At 46.1% G+C, this 27992-nt stretch overlaps 1 protein-coding gene across 1 annotated transcript; it reads right to left on the bottom strand.

Moving 5' to 3' along the window:
• Positions 1-670: 670 nt before the first annotated feature.
• On the bottom strand, positions 671-26658 carry LOC125760358 (uncharacterized). Its single transcript, XM_049420320.1, has 4 exons — positions 26367-26658; positions 25355-25624; positions 21440-21737; positions 671-1523 (listed from the first exon to the last, which is right to left on the bottom strand). The coding sequence occupies exons 1-4, from the start codon at positions 26610-26612 to the stop codon at positions 1480-1482; spliced, it is 858 nt and encodes a 285-aa protein (XP_049276277.1). The 5' UTR covers positions 26613-26658; the 3' UTR covers positions 671-1479.
• Between the last annotated feature and the right edge of the window lie 1334 nt (positions 26659-27992).

The raw sequence follows: 27992 nt of genomic DNA, 5'->3' as shown, positions 1-27992 counted from the left end.
TTAGTCGTGCCAAGCCCGAAAGAAGAGCGCAGCTAGGTGGCCTTCATTGTTTTTCATAATTTTTTTCTTTCTTTCTTCTCTTTCTTTCTCTTTGTTTCTATTGTCTCTATATTTTGTATCTGTTTCTTTCTATTTCTTCCTTTCTATTTGCTTCTCTTTCTCGTTCTTTTTACCTTCATTTCTCTTTCTTTCCATATATCTGCTTTTTTTCTCTTTCTTTCTCTTTATTTTCTCTCGATCTTTCTATTTGTTCTATCTCTTTTTCTCCCTGCTTCTTTCTCTCGCTTTCTGCATATTTCCCTGCCTTTCGATCTTTTTATGTCGTTATTCCCATTATTTTTCTCAATTTTTCTGTCTTTCTTTCTATAGCCTTCTCACTCTCTCTCTCTTTCTCTCTTGGTGAACCTGTGGTGAGTAGTGGGATGTGTCTTACTTGTGTGACATATACCCATGATGATAGGCATTTCTTTGAGAGAATTAATTGTTGCAGTGATGAGTGGTGTGATTAGCACAATTCCTGCGGCACATATCCGTTCACGATGATATTTTTGATAGGTCACACAAATTGCGCATAGCTCATTCGCTGTTAAAAATCTTCAGTTTGAGTTGGACCGGGGATTCGAACCTGCGACCCCTTGCTCCGTGGCGCGATGAGTTTAGCCACTCGGCCACCACGCATACATCATCTAGCGTACTAATGACGAGCTATTATAGACACCATTTAGCGTTGATGGTGCGCACATCTCGGAGGTTCTTCAGCAGCTTGGCTATCCCCTGTGAGATGGCGCAAAGGGCCCACAGGCGCGTTTTTAAACGGCATCGCCCCGTCGTGTGGCTGTGTTTCGTCGCACCGTATGCATGGATATAGGACCCGGAGGGCGTCCGCACTTTGGCTTGCCTTGCGGCACTGTTTAGGTGTCCACCGAGAGGCAAAGCCAGACTATCGATTGGGAAGGCGATGCTAGAACGGTTCAATTACGCTACCGCGTTCTACTTTTGAAAGCGCAGCTCAAGTGCCCTCCAAGTTATTCTTACAAAATTAGAATTTCGGGCCACACAACCCCAATCAGAGGTTATAGTGTTGTATCATAAAAAAGAAAGTGGTTGTTCTGCAAAGAACGATTTCTTGTAAAGTACAGTAAAAAAAATTTCGTGCAAGTCCGAGAAGTATTCGCGTGCTGAGGCAGCGCGAAAACGGAATCCTCTGCTGTCAGCAGTGGGAACCACAGCCAACGCAGGGTTTCGGTGAGTGAACTCCACTTTTTGGAGCTCAACACCCTTACGAGTCCAGATAGATGATCCAGATGGAGTCGAAGGCAGTGGCAGGTCCAAGATGAAGAATGTGTGACGGTACAAATTTCGAAGGTTGCGGGAAAAAAAGGACAGCTGGCCTAGCGTTGTAGAATTTGGAAGTGGGTCTTCAAATAACGTGGTCTCCAGTCAACTCTTCACCGGAATGCTGAAGCAGTGTCCTATTTCCTAGATGCCACGGCTTGCTGCCTGAGCATCGAGGTCGGGAATAACTGCGCAGAAGGATAAATCAAACAATAAATATTTTGCTCTTCTACATGACAATACCACGCTGTGATTATGACGCACGCCGTAGCGGCTGACTGCGGAGCAATGCTGACCAACGTGAAGTCAACTCACCAGGTAGCCTAGGACGTACAATATTCCAGTGCTAAGCTCCATTACTCCGACTCGATTGCTGGCCGCGCCGGCCGCAATTAGATTGCGGCGAAAGTCAGGTACATCGCGTACTTAAGATTTAGACGTATGTCAAAGAATCCGAAGTGGTCAGAATTTGTACGGAGTCCCCCACCACGGCGTGCTTCAGTCTTAACTATGTTTTGGCATGTCCAGTGAAACTAGCCTATTGTCCGCAATGTCCGGCCACACAGCAACAGCAACTGCTACCAGGGCTTATATAAACTTTCTGAAGAGTACTGGCACGGCCGCTACATAAAAAAAAACAGGTGCGGCCTGCTGCGTGGCGCCGAAACGGCGTCCGGGGCCTAGTTCTCCTTGCGCCCGCTCTGGCGCCACCACAACGGTCCAGCTGTTCACGGAGAAGCGCTTCGACAGCCGCGTTTGTACGCCCGACACTTACTCCAATCAGGCCGTAGATAAGGCGTTTTATAGTTGCATATTACAGGTTGACTATTGAAGTCGTTATTAGAACTGCCGATTACCCCACATATGTGAACAGTTTGCCCTGGAGTACCAATGTTTTGTAGAGTGGGCCTCAATACTCTCCATGAATGCTGCCCGTGTGACTCAACTGGAATGAAAAGTGTCACTCAGTCACTGATCCCGTTAATGGACAGGCAGTCGCCGGGAAAGTTCCAAGGGCCGACCTATCGGCCCACCGAAACGCACCACGAAAGCACACACAATTTAAACGTAGGTCCTTTTAGTGCGCCAACTATTGCCGGTAGTGGTCCGAAGCAAGAGTTAGAGCCAAGAGTTGACAACACAAACAAAAATTGGGGGACGCTTAAGCTTCGCCTTTAAGAGTTGAACGCGATAGCGATATTCTGTTCCTAGTGAGCAGTTCCAACACTACGAGTGTTTAACAGAATGCGCGCACTGAGGTGTGTGCCTTATGTAATGGGTAGCATGCTTTAAACCAGGAGCTATTATGCGCGAGAAACTTTTTCGAAGCTGCGATGCACCCACTACGTGGTCTTAAGGGAATACTCTCAGTAATATGTGCCTTTTGTAATGGGCGGCTGGCTTTAAACCAACAAGTCGTTATGATATTGACATGGTGTGACGCCCGATGGCAATGTACGCTTGTACAACGCAATATTACTCCGATATTACATCTCGTACTTTGACACCTGTATACAGGACGCGTATTTTTGGGAAGCATGAAAGTTACTTTCAGTGCAGCTCCAAGCAGTGGCGTGGCTGTGTGGTAGAACACCTGCTTGCCACGCAGACGGCCTGGGTTCGATTCTCACTCGGACCCAACATTTTTATTATTTATTTTATTTGCAGCTTTTTCGATTTTTCGGTCACGGACAAGATGATGATTTTTCGCTCACAACCAACGGCCCCGACGCCGACGGCGGAATTTCTGCGATACGAGCTCTCTACGCTATCGCGTTAAAATATATTCTGAGTTACGGCAGTACAAGCACCACGCAAAACATCCACACTCGGCAGGTATCAATTACAACTCACAACATCACTTAGATGGTGTTTAAAACAACAGGAAGAAACTTACCGTGCTACAAATGCACTCTCATCCATTATAAACTATCCAAGAACACTTATACCCATGTTACACAGGCAAAGCAAGCGCGGTTACGACCAACCACGGTTGACCGCGTTGAACCGCGGTTAGCGCCAACCAGGATTCGCCGATGTTACACAGCGCGAAAGCATCCATCCGGACTTGCTTTGACGTGAATTGGTCTGCGTCAGGCGGAACTACGGCGTTTAACTCAGCTGTAATTGCCGCGTACACCTTTGAATCGCGTGACGTGCTCCGCAGATCACGCAAATGATTTTCCCACAACCTTATCAGGCTTTCCGTGGTCCGTGTCGTCCAGTTCGTTCATTTTCACGCGCGCTCGCCGGCATGCACTCATCGGTGGTGGGCGCCGCCATTTTCTCGGTTATCTGCCTAACCAAGGTTGCCAAGCTCGGTTTCTTAAGGTGGGGGTTCCACTGCAGTGTAGTTTCATTCTGAGCCGCCAGAAGACGCCACCAAGTCACGTTTGGAAAAAAGAGAGGAAAATGCGCTCTCCGGCCGTCGCGACAGCGAAGAGCCTCTCCCTGCTGCAACTAATCCACTCTTTTCAGGGGCGCCGCTGCTCCTTTGAAAAGTTTCAGATGTGCTTCACGCCCCCCCCCCCCTTCCCGCCCGCTCCCCCCCCCCCCAAAGAAAAAAAAAAGCACGGCCCAGAGAGCCTTCGTACTCCCATGCCACTGTCTAGAAAAGAGGTGCCTCTTTCTCCTGGTAGTATAACTATTTACGCGCCGCTGCCGCAAGGGCTGCTTTTTTTTTCTCCCCTTCAACGACGCCTCTTTCTATCTCTCCTTCTGTGATGACCCTCGCTCACTTGTCCCTGTCCCCAGCGGTGCGGTTCTTTTCACGGGAGGAACAATTGCGCTGCAAACCGCTCACGTAGGCTGCCTGGCCAGCTGCTCTCCGTGACATACAGTGCCGAAATGCGGGTTTGGGTGACAAACTCTATCGCGGAGGTCACATCACAAGCGAACCATGAGACATTAGAGCTCTGCACGGGCCGATTTTTCCGGCCCGGGCCCGGCCCGGCCCGAAAACGCCATGTTCCGGCCCGCCCGAGCCCGGCCCGGTGTTCTTAAATGTGGCCCGTACCCGGCCCGGGCCCGGAAGGTTTGGGCCCGGCCCGGCCCGGCCCGTTTCAGCTACTTATGCCTTGAGCATAAAGGAGACACTGTCCAACCTTCGGTGATTGTGAAGATACCTGCCGCACACCAGATATTATCTAGAGATTGTTCAAGGAACTTTTTTCAGTGTCACGACTTTCACTGGTACTGTGTATACTTTCTGTTAATTACGCCTGTAACACTCTTGCGAAATAATTGCAGGGCAATATAAAATATAATTGGAGTCATAGCTGGCTGTTTCATGTACGCACGCAGTGCTAACCACGCAATGTTATTTTTGCATTTCAAAGAACGACTACAAAATACCTCCATGAAGTGGGAAAAATAAACATGGCAGACATTTTTAGGTTGAGTCTACATCAACAGCATACGAGCTAGGGCTGTTGAGTAATAGTAGCAAGTCTCCTGCAAACTTCATCTATTGCACAATGCGATGAAAAAAAAAAAAAAAAACGTGCTCTAGCTGCTTCTGGGAGGAATACACCAGGCTGGGCAGCGTTACATAAATTAAAGCTGTCGTGTTTACTCCTCGGCAGACAACTACGCCCAACGTGTTCAAAACAAGAACGTTCTTTGTCCCACCCTTCTTCCCCAAGTCACCGCTACCGCAGTGCCATAGATCTGTCAAAGCGAGGCACACCCGTTAGCGAGCGAGCCACCGTCCTCGCTGTTCCCTGAAGGTGGCCGTCTCGTCGTCTTCGTGTGACCGCCTTCGATCTTTGAAAATGTTACGCCTTAAAGCAAGACTGGACTAAGGGCTTCCAAAACAACTGTCTATTAGAGCGCCGAAGTGAACACATCTTATATACACTAATCTAGGCACTTTACCGTTTCCTTACACGGTACCCAGGAACGTATTTCGCTCACTATAATGGAGGAAATTTATATTAGGCGTTTCTTGAAATTATGTGTAGCATACCGATGGAGCAAAAGAGTAGACGTCTTGTACTGTGCAATTTCTGTGCACGCCAATGTACTCCAGGTGGTTTAAATTACCCGGAGACCTCAACGACGGCGTCTCATATAGCCTAGGTCACTTCGGAGAGTTAAACCCCACAAAACAACAAAAACAAAGCCAAACAACATACACACGCAATTATACAGATACGTATGAGACCCGGGCCTAATACGGGCCTGGCTCAGGCCCGAGCCCGACCCGAGCCCGAAGATCCCGGGCCCGAGCCCGGCCCGGGCCCGTTCCAACAATCCCTTACCCGGCCCGGCCCGGCCCGCGGGCCGGGTCGGGCCCGGGCTTTCGGGCCGGCCCGGGCCCGTGCAGTGCTCTATGAGACATCACATCCTTCCGTGTACAGTGTACTTATGTAAATAATCCCCTCTGTCGCTGTCGTTTACTCCTACCTCATTTACTGATTGTCACTACTCAGTCATCTGCTTGAGCTAGACAGCGGTCATCATAATAAACTCTCCTTTTTCTTTGTTCCATTTCTATGTACTTCCTCAAGTAAACAGCCACTTACGTCTACCACTCTATATGCCGTTACACACCCTGACACAATCGATCTATGTACTAAAGATTTTATTTCTCTCGAGAAAGAATTGACAGCAATATTTTGTAGAGAGAACGCTATAATTATGCAGTAATTATTCTCCAAATAATTGTGGTGACATGAGGGCTTCTATTCACAGTTTATGAATTATTTGCAAATGCTCAGGGAAGTTCTGTTCGCGTACACACACACACATATATATAGAAAAGTGAAAAAAAAACACGTGTGCGAAGCAATTTTATTTACGTTTCACTGGAGGTCTAAGCTTCATCAGATAAAGCTCGGACCCCGAGCGGAACGTAAATAAAATTGCTTCGCACGCGTGTCTGACTTTTCTGAGAATCTTTTACCGAACCTAGAAACCCTGCGTCGTTTCTGAGTGTGTTATATATATATATATATATATATATATATATATATATATATATATATATATATATATATATATATATATATATATATATATATATTTGCGCAGTAGAATTGACAGCAATCTTTCTGCGCCAAAAGTATGCAGAAGACATCGTTGTCACTGCAATTGTGCTGGAACGTGAGACATAGTGGTCTGACAGGAAGAAAAAGAAAGAATAAAGACGAGACTGCCTCCAGGATAGCATTCAACTCTGTCCCGTTGTCAAAACTCTGCCGCTTGTGATACCCTGTAGAGGGTCGTGACGCTATTTCTGCGGCCCTTGTTGGGAACACGGCAGAGTTTTACCCTGACCTGCAACACGGGGTGTAAGCAAACTCGCATGTACTCCTTCCTTCCCCCATGGAAGAAACGCGCCCAGTGGTTGTGTGTAACACCTCCACCCCCCCCTCCTCCCCTCATTATACCCGACACAACTTCTCGTTCGTCTGTAGGAGAAGACAAATTCTATTTGACTAGCTGTGCTCTTCCTTCACCGTGTAACATAAGCTTCCGAATGTAACCTAAGCTTCCGAATGTTCGAAAGACGGGTAGTTTGGCAATTGCGTGCTACAACGCTGCCGCTCTGACCCACGGTGTCAAACCCGTGCTAACTGCCTAAGCAGCACAGTTTTCCCTGCTATACGTACCGTCATTTATTTCATTTGAATTGAAGCTTCAGCAGAGTAGTATCAATTCATCTTTTGGTTGATGCAGCATTTATTTATCATGTTACCGTGTGCAAAGCATCAGATGAACCGCAAAACCATTTGTATGACAGAGCTGAAGCAATTACGTCTTCAGCGACATATATGCGTGGCATGAATGGTCCTGGTGCGTTATTCTCTTGTCGGGGGAACGACTTCTCTATTCGCGTACGCTATTTCAATAGGATTTTGATTTTCAATAAAGTTCGTTACAATAACATGATGAGTGGTCGTTTCACCCAAATTGACAGTAATTGACAGCAAGCTGGCGCTGATCGAAGTGTAGACGGCCTAACAGCCGGAGACGCACAGTGCGGTAGTCCGAGGTCCGTCTTCGGCGGAAACTCGGCGTCACGGCCTTTCCTGGGGCACAAAGGCGCCATGTGTCGCATTACCGCTTCGGCACCAGCGACAATGGTGTTGTTTCGAGCAATTGCAACCATGCACCTCCTGGTGCATGAGGAACAGCCGGCGTCTTCCTTATCGCCGCAAAGTGAGGTGGCTGCCTTTATTCCGTCCCGGCGCCCGAGGCAAAGGGTGGCTCGCCGATTGCGACAACTCTTGGAAAAAAAAGGTCGGCATATTCACTGACTAAATGCTAACCATTTACTTGTCACAAAATACACTAGCCTCTTAGTAAGTGAAGGTAGTAAAATGCAGGCTAGTGGAACTTGCTACCTAGTTAGTGAGTGAATATTGTACTAGCTCGAATGGCTAGTCCATTACTAAGTTGTTAGTAACCGCGCTAACAACTCAATTAGAGGCTTACGCCTATTTTGTTTATATGTGCGTGTGCATTGCCATATAAAGATGATTCTATTACAAAAGTACCTAAAGGACTAAAAAAACGAAGTGGCATTGTCCTCGTACATTAACGAATGGCCGCTAATTACTTCATGTAATTACCGTGGTAGGTACACAAAGCAACCAACATACATAGAGGCATGAATTGATCACGAATGAGAAAACACACGCAAGTGCACACACAGAATAGCAAGACTTTTACGTAGCTGATATCTACTCTAGCAGCGGCTTGAAGACTATGCTCCTATGCACCGTGTACTGGTTGGCAATCATAGAATTTAGAAGAATAATTGATGTTTTCTACACATTGTCGTGTGCCCTTATATTTGCTTATATGCGTGCCATCACGTAGCACGAAACTTTAATTCCAAGGTAATCAACAAAACAAAAATTGTTTAAATTTTGCTAAACACTGTCACGATTACGGCAAAGTATACTGCGCATCTACGAAAGATCTGGCAATGTGGGTGACTAGTAGTTACTTAGTTAAAAACACCAAGTAAACTTTCTGGTTAGTGAAGGCAGCACTTTACGACCTTTACTAACTGCTGGCTAGTAAACAGATTTCGCGATGGTAGTAAAATACGCTCGAAAGTAGTAAATGCAAGCATTTACTAACCATTTACTAACTTTTTTTCTAAGAGTGCACAGCGCACGCTCGAGAAGCTCAAATCTACGCGAGCAGTGGACACCAGTGGATGCGAATGAAATGCGTTCCGTTCTCTAGCGTCTCCCGTTACTAAGCACAGACTGTCGGCTTTCGTGCTGCAGCACACATTTTATTACCTGCTCTCATCCTCGCTCAATCGCCCCCCCCCCCCCCCTCCCATGCTGCCTCTCAGCTTCAGGCTAGCACAGTGGATGTTATGCCCCATCTCCTGTACTCGTGGGGTCTAGACTACACCAGTCTTGGTGGTGTTGCCTCGTGCATAGTGCACCCCTTCTTCCCAGGGAAGGATTGGTTAGCCTACAGACTTTTGGGAAACCCTTGTCTCCCCCACTAACTCAATTAGACTGCATTGCCGTGGGAAACAGTGCCGCGTTCCAGCTGCGTTTACACGAATGCGACAGAATGCAGCGGTAACACATCACCTTTCCTAGAGCAATGCGCCGCCGTTTACATGGAGTGCATGAACCCTCCCGAGAAGTCCTCGCTTTCTGCCCCGCAGCTGTCGTGTAGTATCGAAGAGGTGCACTCGAGGCCGACTCGAGGAGGGGCCGGCGTTCCCCTTCAATTGTGTAAGGTGGTCCATGAGTCGGCTTACCCCTCGAAATCCACACCTGCCTGGCGCATTTGTGCGATGCGCCTTTCCAGCGCTTACACCCGTTTACATGGATGCGATGCGCCAGTTGTCGCATTCGTGTGAACGAGGTGCGTGCCGTGCCGGTTTACGGCAAACTGTCAACGCAGGCACACTTCCCTACCGTGGGAAGATGAACTGGGCCACACTCAGACAACGTGGAGACCATTTTGTGGGGACGGCGTGTCGGCGTCTTGTTGAATGAATGGAGTCGCCCCAGCTGGCCGGTTATAATCCCGTTTACATGAATGCGACAGTAGCGCATCGGCTTTGCAAGCGCGTTTCGGAAAGGCGATGCGACGCCGTTTACAGAACCCCTCGTCTTCTCTTCGCCGCAGCGGCCATGTGGTTGCTGGCCGAGTTCATTGATGTCAGAGGGATACATGCGCTTAGCCGTGTCTGAAGCACGGGAGACAAAAATTACTACCTTTTTCTCCTTCATGAACCACTATACAAAGAGATACATATTAGCGCGAACAAAGAAACAAAGACTACAGAGAGAAGTGGGAGGAAGCAGAAAGGTTTCAGCGCCTGACCTGTCTGCTCCCTTCCAATTCCTTCTCGAGTGTTTGTTTTTTGCTTTGCGCTAATATGAATACCTTATAGCGAAAGAGGCACGCCCGGAGTTCGCACGACGGGAGGCCACCGTTACTCTCTTCGTGATTTACGGCCTGTGATTCGACCGGGACTCGCAATACCATCCCTGTCTGACGTATTACTGCAATGCGCCTTCCTAGCGAATTGCCATTGTTAACATGAACGCGATGCGCATCTGTCGCTTTCATGTAAACGTGTTTTATGCACAACGATACCAACTATACTTTTTATAAACTTATCGTTTTCAAAAACGCTTCTCTTCTTGTCTGGCTACTAGGCGCAAGTCCCAGTTCGGCTACGTTGGCTCGTCAGCCTTACGACTCACGCTACGAGTTTACGACCCGCTATCCTCAGACATCGCAAGTTCTCAGCACGGCAGACTTTCCAAAGACGTTGAGTTGTTAGCTCCTAACGTTTCTCCTTCAGGCGAAAGCGGCGGCTGATAAAGCACGAGCTGAGCAAAGAAAACAGAGAGGAGGTGTTCGATCGCGTGTCACGAGCACAACAGCATGCACTGCGCAGATATCGAGGAATAGCTGTTGATTTCAGCCGCCAGTGCAGCAACACAAGCCTACAGGCACGCGCCTAAGATTCCCGGCCGGAGGCTATCAATCGGATGTCACTGTCTTCCGACGGCAAAGCTGTGTTGCGTGGAACGATGTCATACTTCGGGTTTCCAGCTCACCACATCAGCATTGGACGCAAATTCCCGCTACCGCAAGAATTGCTGCGTAGTCACCGATATGGTCTGCGCACAAGGATATACAGCAGCGAACGAACCGGGACCCCAAGCGTATCACGCATGTATGCCACCTGCCGTTTGTAAAACCTTGCCTGAGGAGGTTTACTGAAGAAATAAAAAAACTTAGGAGGCCTACTATTTAGGGCCGAAACATACAAATCCAAGTGCCAGAAGAGATGTAGAGTAGACCATTCGGAAAATCCCAATGAATATGTGCCCGCACATGCCACAGGGTGACCGCAAATACGGCCGAAGCTTACCACTAAGGCTTTTTATATAAACTTTATTTGTGATTCGAGCAAACAGGTATACAAATTTAGGTGTGAAGTTTGCGATACTGGGCTGACAGAAACCGCGTTCCACACCCCAAAGTACAATCATTCAAAGCAAGAGCAATGAATCAGAGAAATACGCAAAGTGAGCTCGCAGTTCCTAGGCTGTAACCGCAGGCTGTCTAAAGGTGCGCGTGATAGAAGCGGGGGCGGAGGCAGGGTAACCACGCGAGCGCCTTGTTGCACGGTGTTCCGACTCAGAGTGAAGAGTTCGCAAACGCCCGCGTCCCCTTGGAGCTAGCCTTATGTAATTATGAGGAACGCCGCTATGGGGCACTCCTGAACACTTAGAGTGCACGGAAATATATACGCGGGTGTTCCTGGATTTCGTTGCCATGGAAATGCGCCTGTCGTAGGCGGAAATCGAACCCACGTCCTGAAGCGAAACAGTCCGATGCATAACTTGCCAAAGTATATGATAGAAGGCGAATCGGAGCGAGCGTATCCTGCCAAGTTTCCGTTTGTAGCCTAATCTAGCAAGTACAGAGCACAGCAAGCCCAGTTGAACGGGATGGGTTACTTTCGCGCTCACGCACTTTTGCCCGGGGAAAATGCTGCGACGCATAAAGGAAAGGAAGCCGGTACCAAAGAAATTCGAGTGGCCTACATTTTTTAGAAGCGGAGGTATACATCTTAATTGTGTTTAATTGTTAATTTAGTTAGTTTAACTCTGCGGTGTTTAGTTTGTTAGCAGTGGCAGAAAGGAACACGCAGCAAGTACAAAACAGTTGTCGTGTCATTCCTATATATGTGTGCCTTATCTCGTATTTATGATGTTTATTGCTGTGGATTCATATGAACAAGCCCAGCAAACCACATCTCTGGAAAACGACATTTTTTCTTAAAAAAAGGAAAGAAAAGGAAAGCTGAGGTGCTATTCAAAACATACTTCGCCCACGCAGATCTACTCAGTTCCCTCGCATCGCACGCGCACTGCCCGTTTTTCTGCTTTCTTTTGTCTGCCGTTGCACACCCCTCGGTTTTAGTGGTCGCCCGAGTGGGGCCACAAACATACGCACGCACACGAGGGGGACGTTCCGAGAGTACGGCTTTTTTTTTTTTTTTCACTTGACGACGCTCACCCCATACTCTCTGTGCAAAATCGGCATTTGCCCCCCTCCAGCCACACCGGCACTTGCCCCCACCCAAGCTATGCCAGATCTCTCTCTCCCCCCCTCCCCCAGCCGCGATGCAAGACGGCTTTGCACCCCCCAAGGCGCCCATGCTTCACACTTGCTTTCACGCTCTCCCGCGCAGCCGTCTGAAAGGCAGACAAAAAGAGAAGACATGCAGATGCTGGGGCATGGTCTGAAGTTGACATTCTCCCCTGAAGTAAAATGTTTTCGAACGCCACAGTCGGGGAGACGGGGAGCTTTCCAATGCAGCGCTTTCGTGTTGTCCGTCTAGGTGGCGCTAGAGGAAGATTTTCGTTGTAGTGATAGGAATAATGCAGATTTCTCAGTGTTCCTGCAGTATTTGTGTGTGATTAGTGTGTATAATTATATAAGGAGACCGTAACTATTATATTTTAAGCTATGCATGCGGAGATTTCAGCGCAGTTTGAAGATTACTCCACTTTTGTTGACGTTTTCAGCATGAAAAATTAAGACAGTTTACGAGCTTCGTATCGCATTTCTGCTTGCTTTATTGAAAAACGCTAGGTCCAGGAAATAGATCGGGGACTATAGTTTCTCTACGTGCAAATTCGGCATGGAACTTCAGTAGCTTTCCACGAAAATGGGCCACGGTAGGTCCCTATATTGAGAATATCGCCCACTTTAGATGAATATAATTTAAAAAGTAGCACGTGCACATCGATGAAATTGGGTATTCAGACGGAAAATCTTATCCTCTACATACGCCCCGAAAATGAACTTTCTCTAGCGAATAGTTACTGGACAATCTGCTGCGGAAGTTACTAAATTTGGCTGTTTTCAAAAGCTCAGCAACAAAAAAGTAGAAGTCCAACATCAATTTGCTACGTTGAGAAAATAGGTAAATATGTCTTGAATGTGCTGCGCAAAGAACAGTGCTGTAACTGTAGCAGATTTTTTAAAAAATGGTCACTGCTGAGGCACAGTCAGCCAAAACCGTGTAACTTGCGCTTATTCTTGGCTATCCATCCCCAAATACTAATGGTTGACTTGTTTTTAATAAATATATTTGAAAAGTACAAAGATCAAGCTTTTCAATGATATATAAGTCAACTATATAAAGCACGGAGAACAGCCGCCGCGTCGGTTGGAAAAGTGACAAAAACGACGTGTTCGTGCCGCCGGAGTGAGACCGCCGCCTTAACCCTTTGCGGTCCGTTGTCGGGCAGCGCCCGACAACGCAACACGGCCGTAGCGGTCCGCTGTCGGGCCCCGCCCGACAAGGGTGTTCGTGGTTTAAATTTTGCTGTTTTCTCACCGCGAGTCGCGCGCATTTTTTGTATACATGAAGGGCCATCTCTTGAGGAATAAGTGAGCTTTGTTTGTTGAGGTTTTACTTTTTTGACACTAGGGTGCAGCACTATGATCAGCACGGGGCCTAGAGCGTACCCACTCGCGCGCGCGGTTCGCTGAGAAGCATGGCCACGTTTTCACCGCGTGCGTTTTACGGCGGTGCTTTTAGCGAAAGCGAGGATGACTTTAGTGAGGAAGAGAATTACGTGCCTCCACCAGACAGTGATGACAGTGATTCGACAGAAGTGAGTGACGAAGACGACGACGGCGGCGGTGGAAACCTGCAGTAATAACCCTGGCCTGCACACAGGGGAATGCTTTGAGCGGTATCATACGTTGCCCAAATATCACTAAAAGAGTTGCCTGCAGAATGCAGGAGCAAAAATAAATATCCTGTGCGTTTCTCTTCCACAGCTTGTGTTTTTATTCGCGGCGCCAGAAACTGGCGAAATAGTTTCGGACCGCTAGAGCCGGAAAGTGGGTAAAGGTTTTGGACCGCAAAGGGTTAAAACCGCGGTTAGCGGCATAACCGCGGTTTCGTGTGCCGTGTAACATCAGCGAACCGCGGTTAACGTAACCGCGATTAGCGTAACCGCGGTTTAGGCTACCTGTGTAACAAGGGTATTAAAGGCCTTGAATATTCACCAAACGTGTGCAGCCCACAATTCTTCGAACGTTTCTCGTATATTTCTCCCGCTCTGGTCACCGTCATTCGGCGACACTCTTCTAAACAGTGCTCCCACGGTGTCATCACTCGATTATCCAAGGTCAACTGACGCACTACACGACTCAAACGAACAACATAATTTCTTCGCCGACTTCACCCTACCGTCCTACCCTCCGTCGTCTCTCGTTTGGATCCTTCCCGGTTTCGCGAATTGTTCGGCTCGTAGCACGTAGCGCAGCGACAGCTAGGGGAAAGGGATTCGTCTCGCCGGTTCGTCTGCGGAATCGGTCGGTTCCACTTTGATTTCTTGAATTCTCCCGATCTGCGTGGCTGTTAGGCTGTCGCGACCGCGACGGCGTTCTCGGTGGAGAGGGTAGGGGTTCGCCCCGGGCGCCTTTTGATGCTTGTCTTTTTTTTTTTTTTCGTTGCGCGCACCCGTTGGGAGTAGCAGTCACTGCCAGTCAGCGCAGTGGCTGGATGCTGTAGTCAGGATGCGGCGGCGCGCGGCTGTTTTAGCGCTCGTTTGTGACAGAAAGAAGTGCTCTGTTACGAATATTACGCTTCCCGACACTGTAGATCGCATGGGAATACGTGGTACTTAACAGTAGCGTCTTTTCACACGTTCGAGTTGCACAGCGGCACACAACAGGTTCGCGTCATCACACCGCTAAAAAAAACCGTCTGCCACATACGCGCACACCAAAAAACCGTACTCATGCGCAGGAAACATGAGGCAAGCTGCTCACACGCGCGGTCACACACAAGAAAGACACGAGAAAGCACACGGACAAGCATAAATCCTGAGGCGACCACATAGGAACACGAACCAGCGTCTGCCTTGCGGACCTATGCGGACCGTGCTTGTGGCGCCCTCACCCAAAACAGCTGCCGCTCAGCCGACCCGCGCTCGCCCATTGACGGCGATGCGACGCAACAGGCCGCACCTGTTTTTTATATGTAGCGGCCGTGGTACTGGACTAGACACTAGACGTTAAGAAAACCACCGTGTTACGTGGTTATTGTACATACGCATCACCTCTTCCGTTCCCCATCGTCACATTCATTCCTATTTTTCCACTATCCCTTTTCCCTTGTGGAGAGTGCCAGACCAGAGCGCACAAGCTCAGGCCGACCTCTCTGCCTTCTAATCAATTCGCTCTATCGTCCTCTCTCTCTTGGCATGTCCACCTAAACCTAAGAACAAAGGTGTTTTCAGATTTAGCCCCCATCCAGCTGTGGCCCATGTGGCCGCAAATGAAACCCTCGTTGTAGAGCTTAGCAGTGCAACGCCTTCTCCGTTAAGCTACCACTGCGGCTAACTCAAAGGTTATACCACCGTAATAATTACAGCTATAGAATCGTAGATTCTCTTCACCGATGCCTTAAAACGCTCTTCGACTTCTTGTAAGCTTTCACTGCAAAACAATTTGAGAAGTAAGCAGAACCTGTTTTTCGATCAACATGATGACAAAACGCTTTCTAAACTGAAGTTCAGAAGAAAGCTATAGTCTAGTGAGGCCAACAAGCAGTAAGGCCAGGGAAAGGGCTTTACTTGGCATCATCATTATTTGTCGGTGTCATTAGGTTGTGCAAGAAAGAAATGAACCGCTCGAACCTTTCCCTCATTTCGTTCACAAGGAACATGAGATGTAGTAGGTGATGTAGGCTAGTGTAAGACATCCTGTCTTATGAATTTTGAAAGTATCCTATAAAGCCCTGATCAAAACAAAATACACACCATAACATTAATCCTGAAAAAATTATATTATAGTTTGTGTCAAAGCTAACGCACTGTTTCGCATAATGCCACCATTAAATATTGTTGGCTCACTGTTGATCTTGTATTCAACAGTACCTTGAATGTATTGGTGACTGGTGCAAGGCCTGATTGACGACATTTAATGTTTCGAAGTGCAAGCTAGTCATCTTCACTCGTAAACAGCATTACTTCAGTGGCCTATACAAAATTCGCAACAGCACCGTAGAACGTACTGCGCTGTAGGAGTACCTAGACTTAAACCTAACCGAGGAAGCCGACATTAGTGTTGACGCGATGAATGGCAATCATACTAGTATCAGTACGGAGTGTGCAGTAAAACTCAGAGTCCCTTATGCATTCGCGTAAGACCACTCAAAGACGAAAGCCATCTTTTTCTTCTCAGTCGATGTACTGATCCTCACCCGCCCCATTACGAAAGATTTCTGCGCCTAACGTGGTTTAGCACTGCCTCCAGGATCGGAGGCAATGCAAGCTTTCTGCACCTCAACTGGTTTTGCACTGCCTCCGTGATCGGCCCACATTTGACCAAGCGACGGTGTCATCTCGACGGTGTCATCATTTGACGTCACAAATTTTGGCCATCTGTGACGTCAAGTTGGCGTCATATGTTGACGTCATCACGTGATGATTTTTTGCATCACTCGTGTCGACGCCGACGGTCAATTTTCGTGTTTGATGAGGCATTTAAGGCTTTCGCCTTAAAAGCCGGAGGTGCGGATTAACTGATTGGATTCCCAGAAAGGGCAAACGCCCCAAGGAGGGCGAAGAAAGTAAGGCGGGCAGATTGTATTAGGAAGTTTGTGGGGACAACGTCGCCACAGCAAGCAGAGGACTGGGTTAATTGAAGAACCATGGAGAGACATTTGCCCAGCAGTAGGCGTAGTCAGGTTTATGATGATGATGACGATGGATACTTTCTTGGTTCGCAAATATTACTTCCGTTTGTGCTAACGCATCAGTCATTCGGTTACCTTCACGGTAACCTGCACAATTATCTTTCCATTGTACGTAAACTAGCTTATCTTGCTTTAATCCGTCCTCAACTCGAGTTTGCTTCCGCAATTTTGCCTCTGTATCAACAAGAACCGGTCGAAATGTTAGAACTCATTCGCCACAAAGCCAGCCAGTTGACTGTGTGTAATTAGGTACTCATCCGTTGCATTTATTGGTGTTACATTTACAAAATAGAGACTCAGATTACTACATGTACAGGCTGTTTCACACTTAGGGGAAAACCGGAAGCACATTGCAATGCCCTCCGAGTTTTCCCCTATGTTTGAATCAGCGTGTAAATCCACGCTACTGTATTACTTATTTTTTTTATTTCCATATTTTTGCAAAGTGACTTCACTTATGTTAACATGTCACTTTGCAAAAATATGGAAATAAAAAATGTAGGCAATACAGTAGTGTGGATTTACAGGCTGTTTCAGGTTGAATTATGTTAACATGTCGCGAAAGTCGCGGGATCCAATCCCGGCCGCGGCGGCTCCATTTTCGATGGAGGCGGGAATGTTTGAGGCCAGTGTGCTTAGAGTTATGTGCACGTTAAAGAACCCCAGGTGGTAGAAATTTCGGGAGCACTCCACTACGGCGTATTTCATTATATCGCGGTTTTGGAACGTTAACCAATATATTATTATTATATTATTATTATTATTATTATTATTATTATTATTATTATTATTATTATTATTATTATTATTATTATTATTATTGTAGGTGGCATTCGTACACCTTAATCTACACCTTGATTTCAATGCACCTGGAATTGACTGGAGCACGCTTACCTTTTCTCATTACAATCATTTCATAGAGAAAAAGTGCAGCCTGCTCTTGGACTTTCTGGCGTTTAATTCCCTACTGCAACATAACTCAGTCGTCAATTCCAGTGGCAACGTCTTAGACCTGTGTGTGTCAAATGATCAACCCCTTGAAGTTTCCCGCTCCGACATCTCTCTTGTACGTCCTGACAAATTCCACCCACCACTTAACGTAAGATTATCCGCATCAGCCGAAACAACGAGCTTTAGCAGTTACGTAAACAAATCTCCGAGATTTGCCTTCAAGCGAGGTGATTACACGGGCCTCTATCATCACTTGTCCGCCGTTGAGTGGTCACAGGTTACTGACAAACCAAATGTTGATGACCAGGTTGATCGGTTTACGGAGCTTGTACTGAGCAGCATGCGTAATTTTATTCCCCAATATACACCTAAACAACGTAAATATCCCCACTGGTTCTCATCTGAACTTATCAGTGCACTGAAGCATAAAGATCACGCACACAGGAAATCTAAATGTTCTCCATCCAGCGAGTGGAAGGAAGAGTTCAACTTCTTTCGAACTCTCTCTAAACGCCTATATAAACGGGATCATAGTTCGTATATTGAATTCTTAGAAAAAAGCGCCTCTGACAGGCCGGCTGAGTTTTGGAAGTATGTACGTAAACGGTCTAGCAAATGCGGAGAGTCCTTCAGACTACTGGACTCAAATGGGGTAGAAGTGCATGCCGTCGCTGACTGTTTTGCCACGCATTTCTCATCCGTTTATAAGGCCTCAGACTCTAGCACTGATATCAGACAACAGCCCAAGGCGGTTAGCTCATCCAGTGCTTTGTCGCTGGATGAAAATCTTATCAGCGAATGCATTAAGCGCTTAAAACCATCCTTATCATGTGGCCCAGATGGCATCCCCTCCGCCATACTAAAAGCATATGATAGTATATTTGTCCCAGTACTGACTACGATGTTTATTAACTGCCTGGACACTTCCACATTTCCTAGCATGTGGAAAACTGCTCGTGTTTTCCCAGTATTTAAGTCGGGCTCTAAAACATATGTTTCTAATTATCGCCCAATTTCTCTACTATGTGCCACACCAAAGATCTTCGAACTGGCTCTTCACAAAATATTGTCTTTTAGTGTGAAAAACTCATTGATTCCAAATCAACATAGTTTTCTTGCTGGCCGCTCAACTACCAGAAATCTTGCTAGTTTCATGACGCAGATCTCCACACCTATTTCTCAGAGAGGACAGGTTGACGTAATCTACTGTGACCTGAGCAATGCTTTTGACGTAGTCAGCCACACACTGATTATGGTTAAACTTGCGAACTTTGACATTGACTTATCGATTGTGAATCTCTTGCACAGCTATCTGGTCAATAGATCTTGTTATGTTGCCGTAAATGGCCAAACCTCTTCTCTGTATAAAGTGACTAGTGGGGTCCCTCAAGGGTCGGTATTAGGCCCACTCCTATTCTTAATTTACGTTAATGATGTTTCTTTTGCCATTCGTAATTCTTCTTTCCTCTTGTATGCCGATGACATCAAGATATTTAAAGAAATTCATTCAGTTAACGACTGTCGCTTGCTGCAGTCAGATTTGTGTTCTTTTTCCGAATGGTGCAACGGCAATAACCTTTCTCTGAATACCTCAAAGACAAAATTCATGTCTATCACTCGCAAAACATCTAGCGTGTCATTCCAATACTCTGTCAATTCTGTGTCGTTATGCAAGGTTTATGAAATCAGTGATCTTGGTGTTGTTGTTGACAGCGCGTTAAACTTTTCTTCCCACGTTAAGCGTGCTGTTATGCGGGGCCTTCGTTCTCTCGGATGTGTTTGTAGAATATCTCGAGAATTCAGGTCTCCCATGGCCCTACACAAAATGTACACGGCAATATGTCTTCCACAACTTGAGTATGCGTCCGTGATATGGAATGGCATTGCTCAGTCCAGCGGTAACACCATTGAACGAGTCCAGAAAAAATTCCTCAGCATATATAACCATCGCTTTGCTAAAAATGACTCTGGATCTCGTTCAAATACTGCTGAATCATTATCACTGCCATCACGTCACTGCCGACGAAATCGTTCTGATCTCTTATTTCTTTACAAGCTAGTCCACGGTATCATATCCTGCCCTGTACTTCTCAACTGTGTTAATTTTCGAATTCCGCGTAAGTTAACCAGAGAGAACAGACCGTTCCATGTACCCGCCTGCTTCTTCCAACACTCTACCGTTCACAGAGTACAAAGTCTTTATAATATTCATTTTCTTGATCTTGACGTTTTTCATAGTCCACAATCACTGTTTTTATCCGAGCTTTGCACTGTTTTGACATAGTATGGCACAATGAGTCTTCCCTTCTCCGTCTTTCCGCATAGTTGTATATATGCAATCTAATTTTTTATTCCCCTTCAATATTTCTCATGTTGTCTTATTTTACTCCTCCCCTTTGCGTTCATTTCTCTTTGTCTACGTGTTATTGCTCTTTTTATTTCTGAAGACTGTCTGTATTTTATCGTTTTTTTTTTTGCGTGCGCCTGCACAAAGACCTCACGGTTGTTCCTGGGCACGTTAAATAAATGATTGATTGATTATTATTATTATTATTATTATTATTATTATTATTATTATTATTATTATTATTATTATTATTATTATTATTATTATTATTATTGTTATTATGTTTATAATATAATAATAATAATAAGTGCTGCACACTGTCCAACTGTAACACAGGGGACCGGGCTTAGTCAAGCTGCAGTAATGCAGCTTTTTCCTGCCACCACCCTCCTCTTCGCTGAGGTGAAACAGTTTGATTCGATTTGATCCAGTATAACAGAGATTAATGTAGACCTTTCACTTGAGTCACTAAATGCACGTCGGGACATTGCTCGTCCATCACTATTCCACAAACTCATTCACAGCAATGTGGCATTCGTACACCTTGATCTAGCTCATCAAAATTCACGCGGACTGCTTGAAAACTTCACCTTATCGCGCATGTGCGATGAAACTAACGTGTTTAACTTATCGGCTCTTCAACGAACCATTCGTTTGGGGAATGACCTGCAGGGTGATGATCTTACACCAGAGCGAAATCAGGCAGTTCTCTTAAAAACAATATCTATGGACAAAATCCTGATGAATCTGGCTCCCTCATCATTGTCCTTGCCTATAGTACTGTTACCGATGTCTGTTCTTTTGTTTTCGCCTGTTTTCTTTTCTTTTTTTTCTTTGTATATGTTTCTTTTCTTTCCGGGAAGACAATCTTCTGTCAGTTGTTTATGATATTCCGTCACTCTTCAGTTGCTTTTATAGTATATGTTGTCATGCTCGTTAGTTCGATCCCGCCTTCTACACTAATCAGTGTCTTATTTTGTTAGTGTTATTGTGTACTTATCGTTATATAAGTATTCGCTGTACATCTCCCCTTTCACAATGCCCAACGAGGGATCTATATGGAACTGATAAACGAATACCTGCTTATGTTCTAGCGTATGAACTCCCGCGGTGGTCCCTTATGCGTTCGCCTAAGACGACTCGAAGGCGAAAGCGAATGCCTTCTTTTTTTGTCTCAGTTGATGTCTTGACACCCCACCCCCCACTACGAAAGCTTTCTGCACCTGATGTGCTTTTGCGCTGCCTTCGTGATTGGCCCGCCTTTGGCCAATCGACGATGTCATGCGATGATGTCATCATGTGACGTCGCAGTGGCATCATTATGACGTCACAAATTTGACGATATGGGACGTCTTCACGTGATCACTATTTTTCGCCGGACGCCGACAGTCAATTTTCGCGTTTGATGAGGCACCTAAGGCTGTCGCCTTAACGACGTTATGCATGTGTAATACTATGCCGCTGGCTCGCCTCATTAACTGCTTCGCAGACTACAACGCTTGTCCTTCAAAAAATTTCGCTGCAGAATTCTTTCTTTGTCTTTCCTTCGTAAATAGCGGTCGGCTTACCTCCAAACACGACAAGGATCAGGACGATCCCGATAATCATGAAGAAGCAGACGACAGCGATGAGCGCTCCCAGCAGTGCGGGTTTCAGTGGATGCAGCCATCGCTTAGTGAAGACTTTCCTGGCCTCCTCCGTCTCTCGCCAGTGGAGCTCAAAAGTGTGAAACGTGGCGACGACATCGGTCTTCATTAGGGCCACCAGTGCAGGGAAAGACACTATTGCCCCAAAAAATGCGGCCAATCGGAACACGGACACAGGCAGCCGCAGGTACCACACCTGCCGCCATGCCTTCGCGGAAACCTGCGAGCAAGCAGCGTTGTGTAAAGTATATCCTATAGCGGGTTATAGCCTAAAGAAAAAAAAATTTCCACAGAAACACGCTGGCTACGCCGGCCATTCAAGTCTGTCAGATAGCCGTGCCAGCTGGCGTTCGTTCATACCCCAAGTATTCTGTCTATAGCAATGGCATGTTGTAAAGTAAATGTTCCTCATTTCCTTCTACCATACTATGATTCGCACCACCACGGTGGTATAGTGGTTATGGCGTTCGATTGCTGACCCGCAGGCCATGGGATCGAATGCCGACCGCGGCAGCCGCATTTGCGGTTGAGGCGAAAATGCTCAAGGCCACTGTACTTAGATTTAGGTGCACGTAAAAGAAACCCAGGTGCTCCAAATTCCCACAGTCCTCCCCATGGCTACTCATGGCTCGATATCCAAATTTATCTGCCACGACGTCCAAGTGTGCGACCTAACCCAGTGACAAAATCTCTGTGGTAAAATCAACTTTTAAACCCGCAAAATAATTGACGTTCCCGAAATAAAGGAACATAACTGGACGCTCATTTTGCATAAACATACTTTCTGAGCGGCCATCATAGAGAAGGTAAAAGAAAGCTAGTGACCCAAACTTCCACCCGTCCCGTAGTTATAGCGATGCGAAGTTTTAGTAAAATCCATGTTTCCCGTCGCAGCGCACGATGACTTATTGCAGTTTCCATAACATATAGTGCTTGCATTAGTCCTACCGACGCTAGTTATATAATTAGTGCATAGGCACCAGTAGGGCTTACGTGTAATGGTTGAATATACGTTCCTTTGTCGATTTCAGGGCAGACATGGCTATACCAGTGGAATGTGATTACGTTGACAAGCAAAGTGAAGTGTACCCTAATCTATTGGATAAGCGTGCCCAAGCTTCTGGAATAGCAGGCATGCTTGAGCTGTGCAGAGCTCACTTCAGGAATCTGACCTTTGCACTGAGGGCATGAACACGACGAAAGCAATCGCAGCGGACTTTAAAGGGACCGACAATCGATTTTTCTCGACCCAGTTTTTTACGGCGAAAGAGAAAGCTCACCCTTCGTAGTGTTTGCAGCTGCAGTGTTTGCACTCAAGGGCGTGTGGTTATTTTATTAGCAGTATTTTTCGATCTGAAAAACCCCTCAACTGTACGTAGGTGTCCTCCAGCAACGTGTGAGGCGATAGCAATGCCGATAGCCCTCCTCGCATTATGTTTAAGGTTTTGCTTTCGCAGGAGTGAGGGAACCTGTGGTTAACCACCTTCATATTGAGATTTTCGACTGTTTTGGAATATATAAAGCAGGTAGAATAAGTTTTCCGAACGATCGTCTTCACGTGAGATTTCATTACGCCTCCGCCATTAGTTCCAGCAACGCATCGCCGGAGATAATCTCGGAGGCCGCGAAGAGCTCTTCGAACTTTTCCAACACGTCGCAAGCTGCCGCTAGGCCCTCAGCTAACAACGTTCATGCTGCCGCTCATGAGCATCGGGTCATACGTCAAGCGAAGGCGCCGGGGCCACTGTTCTGCTCAGTGCAAACGAATGCATATATGCACGTTTTACGTTAGAAGAGATTACAATAATAAGTGTGCTGTATTTCAACGCTCATATAGAGAATTAATAGCGTCCACCAGTATAAGGTCACGTGATAGGTACATGTGCACGTTCACTTTAGAACCCATTAGAACAAAAGTTATGGTATGTTGAACGTTAGCGAGTGCGTCAGTTTCAAGCTGGAATTTCCTTCGCGAATGTTCAGCATACCATAACTTTTTGAAAATCAGTTCTGCGGAATCCCACAAGGTGTCGGAAGGGTTAAGAAAGGGAAAATAGGTGGATTTCCTTGTGGCTTCGTGCTACAAATGGGTGGTTGTCTATTTTCCATACCATAACTTTTGTTCAAATGGATTTACAGCGTCCATTTTTGTTCCACTGATTCCATATTATGGTGGTATGCTGATTTACTTTGTAACTCTGTTTAGAAAAAATCGTCCTCCCCAAAAGGCACATGAAATATTTTGTATTTTTAAAAGTACTCATTATACTAACAAAATAACTGTATTTTGAAATCAGCACACAAATATACATAAATGAGGAAAATATTTTAAGGGGAATGTCTCCCCTTAATTGCACGAAAAGAGGACAGTACAATAACGTGCAAACCAGGAGAAACACAGAAAACATATATGGGCATTGTATTGCTCGGCAACTATTCCGTGTTCCTCACTAGCTCTCCGTGATTGGACGAAAGTTTCTCTGCCATACCCTCGGCGCTTTTGTGTGAAATTATGCAACAAAACCTACGAAAACGCCACATCGCCTTCAGAACTGCATATGCAAAGTTAGGTAGACCACCTGAGGATAAGAGTATGTGATACTGCATGTTCCTGTGAATAAGAATAGCGATGTGGGTGAGGATACATATGTACAAATGGGCGATCGCCTGTGTGTGTGCATGTGTGTGCCTGTCTTAGACCTTGTTTTCTGTGCGATTTTAGCTCTCTTCAATATGGAAAAGCGTTTTATTAAAGCAGTACTGGCTCGAATTTTAAATATTTTTGGATTGTCGCTCTAAATAAAAACGCTGGTGTCGAGAACCCTAAAAAGAGCATTGTGGTGCCTGGAAATGCATCGCATAAATTTTTAATGCCGCTGCCTTAAAACATTACTTTCGATTTCGATATCGAGGGGACGGCTTCTCAGCGACGTGTCATGGCAATGTGGCGTCACGGCGAGACAGCAACTCGCGACGTACTTGCGGCAGATGTGTCATCTGCTCGTGTTGGACGTAAACAACGACGACTGAATTATCGTCCAGTGACCCCTACAGGAATTTCTGCGACTTAGGCTGCATGCAGGACGCAGAGTTCGCAAATTCGGTGGAGCTGTGTTGAGTCGTGCTATATGTTCATTGCGGTGGCGCTGGCTTGCTGATGCTCAGCGACGAAAATTTTAAAATAAAGTTAAAATAAAGTTAAAAAAAAACATTTTATATGTGTTCTCTGACTACGTTGTGTGGACAGCGTTAACACTGGATACCAAGGAAACGAAAAACGCCCTTTACGATTTCTCACAATCGTGTCAGTACTCCTTTAAGCTCTTCAGAAACTTTTGCTGGTGCCGACACCTGCTTCTGTTGTTGGTGACGTAAGTTTTAAGCCAGACAGAATAGAACAAAAGAAGGACCAATAGATGTGCGTTATTCCTCCCCGCTTAGACGACTGTGATTCCGAGCCCATATTTCGGTCATTCTGCCAAGGAGTTCCAAAGTGAAAGCACGAAGATACGAAGAGATAACAGATGGGCTAGTCCTGTTGTTGAAGGAGGGCACGGATCACTTAAACACTGCGTCGTGGAGACCGATCGCTCTCCTCAACACGGACTATCCTTCTTGACTTAGTGTGAACACTTCAGTGATCGAAACTTCGTTCTTTTTTATGAAGATGTGTCCTATACCGGCAACAAATAATTCCAACGAGCCGTTCTAATTTTGCTGGACGTGAAACTGGGGCTTTACAGTGTTAATGCCACTGTTCGCAATAAACGGCTTAGCTGAAAGTTCGGCTATGATTTCTATTGTGAGAACAGGGCGGAGATCAAAAGTAAAACTCACCGCCAGGCCCATGCACACCTCGTAAATCCAAGCAAAGCAACCGGCCACTAGGATCACAGCGTTGGTCCCCAGAAGGCAGAACAGCAGAACGTTCACCTCCACTTTTTTCACCACACTCGCCTTGCCCGCCAACAGACAGAGAAATCGTGTGGCGTAGGAATATACGGCAGGGCACAGTACCGCCATGGTGAAGTTCCCGAGAAAGGTCAGTATTGCGTGTATAATCTCACATTCGGCCGATGATGCGAATGCTGCAAGCAGTTGTAAGACCTGCGTGCAAGGCAGCAGCCATTCAGCGGCAAAAATATGACAGGCAAATGAAACTTTGGATCGATACCGAATAAAGACAGTGTTCCTGTGACTAAAGCGGACACCTAGCATTACCTAACATTAACCCTCATTTATTCATAGCTTACATTAACTAGTGCTAAACAGGGCTGGTAGTACGTAAATAAATAACTTCACTCGCGTTAATTAGTAAAACGATCTGCTACACACTGTGCCGACTTCGGGGTCGGCCAACATTTTTGGTCAGAAAACATACGTCCAACCCCGTTGAAGTATGCGAGTCTCAGGTCCCAGTGAAGAGACTGTCTTCCAAAAGTCGCAGACAACTTAATCACTGAATTCAGATTGAATAATGAAAAGGTTGTTACTGTAACATCGGATACATAGCCAACATTAGCCAATCGTTAGTCGGCCTTTTCCAGCACTCCTCCCGGATCTCTGGACCATCCCTGTGGATCAGCCCGCGGATGTAAGTCGTCGAAGAAGAAATGCCTCTAAAACCAACGTTTCTACGAGTTAAATCTCTCATTGCAATCACCTTGTCAAAAAGAGGCCTCCAGTGAGATTCGTGGCTCGACAACCTCTCTTCAAACCTCCATCTTGCCCTGAACACTCGTCTTGTTTTTAAAAAACATGGAGCGTGCTATAAAGGTGGATGGCCAGCACACCCACCATCTACAGCTGCAACCATACCGCATTCACGTGAACTGGTGTATCAACTCACAGTATTCACAGAGACGGTGATGCCGAGGATATATGGACGCACGTCATCCCAAATGTCGTTACGGACGGGAACGTCGTTCCACGCCGAGCGACACCACCGTAAGAACTCCTTTGCGCCTCTCGCATCGCCATCTTGCTCCTCTAGCAGAAGTTCCTTGGCTCCATATCCGCCGTCTTGCAGGAAGACCCATTTTTCATCGGCCGGAGACTGGACGGCCTCTGTCTGTCGGTCATCAGACGCGGCCATGGCCGGAGCTTCCCGTCTCCCTAGTGTACTCCGGGGCCTGGCGTCGAGTCTTTGTCCCTCCTGCAAGGGACTGGCGTTCTACGGCGGCTCCGTTTCCAGACGGGGCTTCGCCAAGCTCAACGGCTGGGCCGTCCGCGTGCTGCTGCTGCTGCTGATTATGATGATGATGATGACCTTTATGAATGGTTCACACCCACTCTGGGGAATTGGCCAAGAATCGAATAATATAGGTAAAAGCGGTCACATATGAAAATGAATTATAGAATAGTTAGAATATATTAATGATGCTAATTTAAAAATTAAGAATCAAAACCGCCCTGATTTAATTAAGAATTTTTGTACAGCGGAACAGACATCCCAGTGATAATGACCGAATGCTCTTCTAATTCTTCTTCTTCTTCACCTCCGTAATGGTGGTTCATACGATGATTCATTGGTTGGTTGGTTCCTAGAGGAATGGCTCAACCCACCATGGGGGATCTGCCATGAATCGTGCGGCGGTCGGATTTGTGAAGGAAAAAAACTATAACCCTAAAAAGATAAATTGTAGCAATCAAAAATATCAGTTGTGTTTACGGTTTCTGTATTGAATGCAAAAGAAAAAGAGAGAGAGGGAATTCATACCCAATGCAAGGACAAGTACGATGGCGCTTTCAAGGCTTTCAATGTATACGGAAATGATTTAAACTTCTCTGGACGAAAATAAACTTTACTCATAATCATCAACTATGTTGGATGGCGTGATAAACGTGATAGAGATGTGTAACAAATTAAATGCTGTAATATCTGCCTGGCAACCGGAAGACAGCATTGATGAGCTTACAATATGTAATCAAGTATACTAATTAACCACATTGGCTGACAAATTTGATGACAATTTTACTACTCTTGTGAATAGTACATATGATGTTGAAATTCTGAACTTCCTGCCCCCTTCTACACAGAATTCCGTATTTACCCCACCAACAGATGAGCCTGAAGTAATTAGTATATTTAGACGTTTTAAAGTAAGAGTCAACACAGTGATGGCTTAAGGTGGGGGGAGACTTCGTTAAAGAATTTATCTTTCAGAAAATTTGACACTTGGGTACACGCGTTTTCAAAAATAACTTTGGTTCTTTTTCTTCGACACGAAGACAGGAAATGTGGTTGTACCCCTACGTAATCTCTGCGTTTTCTCGAAACAACATTTTCGGAGTCCATGTATCTTTTTCTCGGGCATAAGCAAATAAAAATTCTGACACCTGTTAATGAGTGGTGTTCGCATAACTGGAATTAAAATTAGTAGCCTAGGTAGAGCCTAGGTGCATTCGTATTTTTTTAGTATTAAAAAAAGACGCTTTCATAAGTGGCAATTGTCGTACATTGACAAACGGGAAA

Source organism: Rhipicephalus sanguineus, chromosome 11 (genome assembly GCF_013339695.2).
Source record: "Rhipicephalus sanguineus isolate Rsan-2018 chromosome 11, BIME_Rsan_1.4, whole genome shotgun sequence".
Taxonomy (NCBI): Eukaryota; Metazoa; Arthropoda; class Arachnida; order Ixodida; family Ixodidae; genus Rhipicephalus; species Rhipicephalus sanguineus.
This window is presented reverse-complemented; position numbering and strand designations above follow the sequence as displayed.

Coding starts and splice junctions, on each gene's coding strand:
- LOC125760358 (XM_049420320.1), bottom strand. CDS start 26,612: ATGGCCGCGTCTGATGACCGACAGACAGAGGCCGTCCAGTCTCCGGCC. Junction 25,625..26,366: donor TCACCGTCTCTGTGAATACT/GTGAGTTGATAC, acceptor CCTTGCACGCAG/GTCTTACAACTGCTTGCAGC. Junction 21,738..25,354: donor AGGTGTGCATGGGCCTGGCG/GTGAGTTTTACT, acceptor GCTTGCTCGCAG/GTTTCCGCGAAGGCATGGCG.